Source organism: Nuphar pumila, chromosome 2, assembly GCF_984573655.1.
Source record: "Nuphar pumila chromosome 2, dmNupPumi1.hap1.1, whole genome shotgun sequence".
NCBI classification, from domain to species: Eukaryota; Viridiplantae; Streptophyta; class Magnoliopsida; order Nymphaeales; family Nymphaeaceae; genus Nuphar; species Nuphar pumila.
Window position 1 is genome coordinate 9,618,015 of NC_143250.1, and position 8,212 is coordinate 9,626,226.

The window sequence follows — 8,212 nt, forward strand, 5'->3', positions numbered from 1 at the left end:
AAATTGAAAAGAACAGTTGGGTCTTTGTTTAGATTTGCCCAGTATCTTATTTGGATTTGGTTGCCACTCACTAAGTACCTAGTGATCTCAGACGTTGAATGTAGATTTATTCTTTTGCATCAACAATAAGAAAATGGATTCACTGATTATGGTGAACTGGGTCTCTAGGGACCTGTGATCTAGTTCATTTGAACTACTTTTGCATTTTGATGGTTGGACCAGTGAATTCTGTGATCCGGATCTAGCCTTGAACAAAGAGCACTAAAATGTTCCCTCTTAACAAGTTTAGTTTCTTTAACATTTTTATCTTTTTTTTGGGTGGTTATATTCAAGATACAGTGTCTTGGTGAATCTTAACTGAAGAATCAGTACATGATGGTTTTTGCTACCACCACATAATTTGATGCTTTTTATGGTAGATCCAAAATTAATTCGTTCTTCTGGTTATTCACTTGGAAAAGTTAAAATATGTAGCCCAATTTCAGGAGATTGCTCTTGTTAACTAGTTTCAAGCTTGGATGTCATTGTTATGCTTATAAGTGCCTCTTTTTTCTTCTATCTTTAGAACTACATTGATTATTATATCACTTTTGCAATTGATGCACTTAGAAATTTTGTTGAATATTTGTTTTTGGTGGCAATGTCTAATAGGTTCTTATACTCCACATATATCTTCAGATGTGCATTACCAATCTGTAATCAATAGCTGGACATGTTTAGTTAATTGGGTACATTTATAAATAAGAAAGGCCTTTTAGGAGTTATTTTTTCTGCTGTTTACTTGCAAGGGAAAGGCCAAGCAAGTAACCGTCGGGGCCCATTTTAGTTGGTACTTTCTTATTTTGATTTATTTTGTCATAAATAAAATTTATGCATTGTTATGAACTTTAAATTATCGCACCAGTGTTATATATTGTCATTAGATAATGTTTAAGAACTTTATGTTGAGATTGAAAAAGACTGCAGCAGATAGTTTGATTTGTCCATATGAAATAGATTTTTATTAATAATTATAGCCATTTTTTATTTTATCTCAAAAAAAAAATTCGGGGGCGCTGCCCCTGAACCCCCAACTATCACACCAACTTTTTTTCTACACCCTTGTTTGCCCCCCCCACACATGAAACCTAGCTACGCCCCTGCATACAATTCGACAATATCAAAACTCCAACACGGAGCAGAGCAAAAGAAGAAGAAAAAGAAAAAGAAATCAAAACCATACGATCCTTATATGAACAAAACCCTAGATTTCAAGAACACAAAGACGAAAAAGAAGGCAAAGAAAAAAAACACGAAAATGTTTTTTTCTTAATCTGGAACAGGTGCAGACGGAACTGAACGAATATCCTATTCCCAATGAGATTCATGGATTGAATCGAGACCTGAAATTTACTGCATCATTAGTTTAGGGCTGGGAAACAAGCCAAGCCGCTCGTGTGCAACTCATAACCACTCGTTCAAACTCATGGTTCTGCTCATGTTTAGGGATGGCAGTGGAACGGGGGACAATGGGGCTCCGCCTTGCCCCGTTTGGATCGGGGATGAAGGTTAAAATCTATCCCCGTGCAGGGATGAAGACGGGGATGGACTTAAGCTTTTCCCAGCCCAATCCCCACCTAGCCCCGCCCCATCTCCAATCCTTTAAGGGATGAATATAGACTAAGGGGAAACGGGGCCCCGCCTCTCCCCCGTTTGGACCGGGGATGGAGGACATGAGGCAGGGATGGAGGTTAAAATCCATCCCCGTGCGGAGATGAAGGTTCGGATTTTGAAACGGGGCGGGGGTGGAGACCTTGTCCACCTCCCCGGTCCACTGCCATCTCTACTCATGTTCAACCCGACCCATTTGCGCCTCAAAAAAAGGATCTGTATCGAGAAGTAAAGTATTGGATTCTATTGGATGTCTAACGGAACCCGACCCATTTGCGCCTCAAAAAAAGGATCTGTATCGAGAAGTAAAGTATTGGATTCTATTGGATGTCTAACGGAACCCGACCCATTTGCGGCTCAAAAAAAGGTTTGTCAGCAGTGTTGGGTTTGGGCCGAGTATATTCAACCCAAATCCAACCCGATTTGCACAGCCGGCATGGGTTAGTCATTGACAATTTGGACTCTGGGCCAGAGTTCGAATCTCGGATCAGATAATAAAACATGCTTTGAAATCCAAAATCCCAATTTTTTTATCGGAAAGAACCCGATCGGCAGGCTAATGTCGGATGCGGTTCGGGTTGACACCCGAACAAAATCCGATCCGATCATAAAACCCATAAGCCGTACGATTCTATAAATGATGCGTTTCAGAGAAAGAAAGAGTGCGTACAGAAAACGATACGGATCGGATGAATCGGAATTGAGGCAGCTTCCAGAAGGGAGAGAAAAGAAAAGGGGAAAGGAACGAAGGAAGCGTTCGCGCACGACGGAATGATGGAGATGCTTCGAGAGACTTCCACCTTAGCTGGACTATCGACGGCCCACGTCATCCATCCCGAAGCCACGGATAGATCCTAACCGTCCATCGAGACGCGAGGGTTCCATATAAACGGGTTCCTTCCTTCCTCCCTGACCCTGTATCGTCGTCGCTTTTACTGATCGCAGAAGAACGCAACTCTCTCGGGAAGGAGAAGATCGAATTTCTCTCTGGATCTTTGTTGTTCTTCTTCTTGGGAAGGATCCCGTGGGTTTTCTGTGAGTTGTTTTTTGAGCGTTTGTTGATCGTGAAGGAGGCGGGAGAAGATGTTCGGGAGAGCGCCGAAGAAGACCGATAACAGTCGGTACTACGAGATATTGGGGGTGCCGAAGACAGCGTCGCAGGAGGATCTGAAGAAGGCGTACAGGAAGGCCGCCATCAAGAACCACCCTGATAAGGGTGGCGATCCGGAGAAGGTATTAAGTCTCTCTCTCTCTCTCTCTCTCTCTCTCTCTCTCTCTCTCTCTCTCTCTCTCAGTGTGGGATCGTAAACTTTGTCATCGTCTTTTGTTTTTGGTTTCTGATTCGTGTCTGTATTTTGATTATGGTATTAAAAAGGTCTTCCTTTCTTTCCTTCTTTTCTTGTGTGGGTTTGAAGATGGGTGTGAACCAACGGATCAACGGTTTGTGGGTATGGAATTGAATCGTTGCTTTTCTTGCAGTTTAAAGAGCTAGCTCAGGCTTATGAGGTGTTGAGCGATCCAGAGAAGCGAGAGATCTACGACACTTATGGCGAGGATGCGCTCAAGGAAGGAATGGGCGGCGGCGGATCGTCACACGATGCGTTCGACATCTTCCAATCCTTCTTTGGTGGGAATCCCTTCGGAGGTACATCACGAAATCAACTCTTTGTTTACATCTCGATCTGGTAGGATTAGAATTCCGGCTGTTTGGTTCAACGGAATTCTCCGTTCTGCTCAGGGGGTAGTAGCAGCAGGGGAAGGAGGCAGAGGAGGGGCGAGGACTTGATCCATCCTCTCAAGGTATCCCTGGAAGATCTCTACAATGGCACGTCTAAGAAGCTCTCGCTCTCGCGAAACATTATATGCTCCAAATGCAAGGGGTGAGTAGGCTTTGATCTTTTAGGATTATCTGTTGAATGGATTGGATTGTGTCACTTGTAACGCTGCAAACGTCTCACTTCTGCAGTATAGGATCGAAATCGGGGGCTTCCATGAAATGCCCTGGTTGCCAGGGTAGCGGCATGAAGGTCTCCATCCGTCAATTGGGGCCTTCCATGATTCAGCAGATGCAGCACCCCTGCAACGAGTGCAAAGGCACCGGTGAGACCATCAACGACAAGGATCGGTGCCCGCAATGCAGGGGAGAGAAGGTGGTTCAGGACAAGAAGGTGCTCGAGGTCATCGTCGAAAAGGGCATGCAGAATGGCCAGAAGATCACCTTCTCTGGCGAGGCCGATGAAGCGGTATGCTGCAGATTTTCACATCTTGTTCTTCTTTACCTCCATTGGCACACTGAGGTTGTATTCGTTGGTCTGGTCTCAAGCTTGATCGATTCGATTCTATTCCTCTGTGATTGCAGCCGGATACGGTGGCGGGTGATATAGTGTTCGTTCTGCAACAGAAGGAGCATCCGAGGTTCAAGAGAAAGGGAGATGATCTCTTTGTGGAGCACACTCTTTCTCTAACGGAGGCACTCTGTGGCTTCCAATTCATATTGACCCACTTGGACAACAGGCAATTGCTGATCAAGTCTCAGCCAGGAGAGGTTGTCAAGCCAGGTGAGCTCTACCTTCCTCCTGTTCATGTTGATCAATTGATAAAATTCTCAACTGAAAAATTGCGAAGATAGTTGAGCTGAGCTGGTTCTCTCGACATGGTTGCTTAATCGGTTGTATTTTTTTGTTTCATTGATAGAATCCTCACTGAAAAAACGCCTAAAAATCGACTTCATCACTGATCTGATCTTGTTCTCATGACATGGTTTGCTTAATTGGTTGTTTTTCGCTTGTAACAGATCAATTCAAGGCCATAAACGATGAGGGCATGCCCATGTACCAGAGGCCCTTCATGAAGGGGAAGCTCTACATCCACTTCACCATCGATTTCCCGGACTCGCTTATGCCGGAGCAGTGCAAGGCTGTCGAAGCTGTGCTGCCGCCGAGGTCGTCGGTGGGCTTGACGGACATGGAGCTGGATGAGTGCGAGGAGACGATGCTGCACGACGTTAACTTGGAGGAGGAGATGAGGAGGAAGCAAACTCAGGCGCAGGAGGCTTACCAGGAGGACGAAGAGACCATGGGAGGTGCGCAGAGGGTGCAGTGCGCGCAGCAGTGAATAGTGGGGCTTGGAAGAAGAGGCAGGGGAGGGCTACAAGAGAAAGTTGCAGAAACCCCTTTAATTGACACATTCTTTGGGCGGCAATTGCAAGGGGGGGGGGGGAGTGCATTAGGGAGTACTAAAGTGTTGTGGGAGAAGCATGCCACTCCCTATTATTATGAACTAATATGGTTCCCTATTATTATGAACTAATATGGTTATCTTTGTTTCAAGACAATGTATGTTTATTTTTATACCTGTTTTTTGGGCAATTGCTTGTGTGGTATCTGTGCTGCCTGTGAGATTTGATTTCTTCTCGTGAGTTTGGCACGACCAGCTGAGTTATTAACTCGCTATCACCATTTACCATTGGAGGTGTTCAGGCATTTAGGATTTAGATCTCTCTCTCTCTCACATGGTGTTTATTAACTCACTATCACCATTCACGATCATTGGTGTTCCGGCATATTTAGGACTTAGATATCTCTCACGTGTTGGTGGTAACTCACTATCACCATTCACCACATCATTGGAGGTGTTCAGGCATTTAGTATTTAGAGCTCTCTCTCTCTCATGAAAGATAGAATCTTATGTATGGGTTTTTCAGCTTTTTCTGTTTCAGTTTTATATCACATGTTTTTTATGAAAAAAAATGATGTTTGGAGGTTCAAAATTTTACAAAGATATTGGACCATTGATTTTTCCAACTTTATAAAAACCCACTCGTGTTTTAATCAAACGCTTCAAGAGCTGATCCCTACGGTCAGAATTTTAAAATAAAATAAAAAAAAGCTCAAAAAACTTATTTAGCGTGACGTTTAGCACTGACCCATTATTATATAAACCCATTTTATTATATATATATTAGGCTTTTTTTTCGTTAGGTCTCGTCAGGCTCCTTTAAAAATCTGACTTTTATATAGTTTTTTGTGATGATCCAAAATCAATGGTTAGAAGGTATCATTTTTTCTCAGCTCATAAAATCATATTTTTTTGTCTAAAAAATATGATTCAAGAGTCGATTCTCACTAAATTGAGTATGCTAAACGCATTTAAAACTGTTAGAATCTATCATAAAACACTTAAAACCTATGCTGCTGACGAGAAGCAACCAGCAACATAAAAAAGAACGCCAGGTCCCAAATCAGCACGTGTGAGAATGCTAGAACTGGACATTCTAAAAGTGAAAAACAGAACAACTGATCACATAGTACTCTTAGTAAGATTCGTTACATCTGAAAGAGCTTAGCTTGTGCTGGAAAATGGCAAACTGATTCGACCCCCATGTGCCACAGTAGCAGCAAACACATAAGAAAATCGTCCTCACCTTTAAGTCATGGACTGTTCGGCCACTTGCAACGAGTCCTCACCTTAACTTTTCAGCTTAATTGAAGGATCCCTTAGAAATCACTATTTTGAAAATACATTGGTTTCTCTCCAACTACAACCTTCAAGTAGGCAAAATCTAAACATCACCGGTTGTTTCAGTATGAATAAATATCATGCAAAGCTTGCCTAAATAAAGAACGAGTGAAGCTACACTATAAAAAAAGATGAAGTCAGGACTCTCACAAAAGCAAAACGAACGACGACTAGCAAGATGAAAACTACATTTTTCGAGCCAGAGTTTTGAGTTGACTACACCGTGAATAATCATCAAACCCACAAAGAATCCTCTAATCCAGAGCCACATATACCAGAATGTATGCTTCGAGAACCAAGAGAGAGGAGACCCAATAAAGTGATACTATCACTATTTAGTTTCCACCAAATCAAATTGTCTGGATGGGATAAGGAGTGGCTCGATAACACATTCATGATAACAGTCCATTGAAGCAAAACCAAGTTTAAGTTGAGTTAAGACTTGGTTTGGATAAAAGAGAAGTATTTGAAGTCATATGAAATGAAAACCCGAATAAAGGAAGACATATCGGGAGTTGATGAGAATCGAAGGTGAAAGGTGTGGAAGAGTTGTTTCTCATGAATTGCTCGAGAGTTTTTGTAAGCTGAGAAATAGAGTCCTTTATGTTTACATCTCTTCTTGATTCTTTACTTGAATTGCTTGTACTATCTCCAACAGAAGTTACCTTCTTCTTAAGTTTAGGACAACCAGGTTTAAGATGTGCCAATTGATTAAAATGATGACAAAGATTTTTTTTCCTCCACCATTATTATTTTTCCAAAAATGAGGTGGTTTATATGTCCTCATGTTATTTTCAGATTTAGATACTGCATGAACATCATCAAAGTCTTTTTTTAAGAGCCAAGTGAGTTTCTTCTTGGCATAAATCGGCAAAAACTTCTCTAAGAAGAGTAAAAGCCTTATGAAGAAGGGATCCTCTTAGTCGTTGAAATTCGGGATGAAGCCCATGAATAATTTGAAAAAATCTCTCTCTCTCCATTTGCTCTTGCCTCATGGCAATATCCCTTCCTTTCCATTGAGGTTCAGGAAGAGCAAACGCATCCCATATATGAGATAGAGTACTATAATATTCTTTAATACTCATGTCTTCTTGCTTGGTTCTTCTTACCTTTTCTTATAAAAAGAAATGCCTAGTAAGGTCCTTTTGAGGATACATACCTTTCGTGAAGAACCATGCTTTATTTGCCTAAATAAATATGGCTAGATTAGTGCAAATCTTGATCTTCACGTTATTCATGAGCCATGTAAATATTTTTGCATGCTCACTTTCCCAATCTTTAACTTTGAATTGATATTCTTCGATAGCTTTGGTGTTTTCTTCATCACCCAAAGTTTTTTCTTTATTTTTTCCTTCTTTGTGAGCTTTAATTGTGGTTCTAAAACAGTGCCACATACATATCCTCAAAGTTTCTTACCTTTGACGTTTTCCATAGTGACAGCCCACATTCTATAAATGGTCACATTCAATTTGAATGAAAGGTCAATCTTAGCATCTTTGTAGGTCATTGCGGAAGAGTTGAAGAAGAACACTAGTGTGAAACTTAATCACACAAAAAAACAAAAAAAAAAAGTCCCAAGAATATTAAAATACCTAAGGTCTCTAATACCATGTAATGAAATACAAGTGCCAAAAAACAATGTCACAAAGTGAATACAAAAAGGTACAAATACAAAAGCCAAATACAATCTGCCACAAAGGGCAAACACGCACAAAGTGGGAAGAGAGAACTTAAAAATATAAGTCACAATATATTATGAAATGCTTGAAAAAGCATTAGAGAGAGATGGAAAAAGCGCCCATATTTATATACACAAAAGGGACTCAAGGGAGCTCCCATAGAGTAGTTGGGAGCCCAAGAGTCACATTTGTGATGGTTCTCCTTTTACATATTTAAAACAAAAAATAAAAATTAAAAATAATAAAAATAAAAATAGAAGAAACAGAAAAAGACCCTGTTGGTCATGTGTATTTTACATGAAAAGAAAAAGACTAAATTACCCCTAGTGGGCGCTACAAAGGGTAAAGGAATATATATATCTGTG

General features: G+C 41.1%; 1 protein-coding gene across 1 annotated transcript; it reads left to right on the forward strand.

The window, feature by feature from the left end:
* The first annotated feature begins 2,561 nt into the window (after positions 1-2,561).
* Positions 2,562-5,029, forward strand: LOC149844700 (dnaJ protein homolog). The gene is made up of 6 exons (XM_089995143.1): positions 2,562-2,883; positions 3,130-3,295; positions 3,389-3,530; positions 3,617-3,893; positions 4,010-4,208; positions 4,445-5,029. Exons 1-6 carry the CDS (start codon positions 2,734-2,736, stop codon positions 4,762-4,764), a joined length of 1,254 nt encoding a protein of 417 aa, XP_089851269.1. The 5' UTR covers positions 2,562-2,733; the 3' UTR covers positions 4,765-5,029.
* The last annotated feature ends 3,183 nt before the right edge of the window (positions 5,030-8,212 follow it).

Excerpts from the sequence above, each read along its gene's own strand:
- LOC149844700 (XM_089995143.1), top strand. The coding sequence starts at position 2,734 with ATGTTCGGGAGAGCGCCGAAGAAGACCGATAACAGTCGGTACTACGAG. Across the intron at positions 3,296-3,388 it reads TGGTGGGAATCCCTTCGGAG|GGGGTAGTAGCAGCAGGGGA; the intron begins GTACATCACGAA and ends CGTTCTGCTCAG. Across the intron at positions 3,894-4,009 it reads CTGGCGAGGCCGATGAAGCG|CCGGATACGGTGGCGGGTGA; the intron begins GTATGCTGCAGA and ends CTGTGATTGCAG.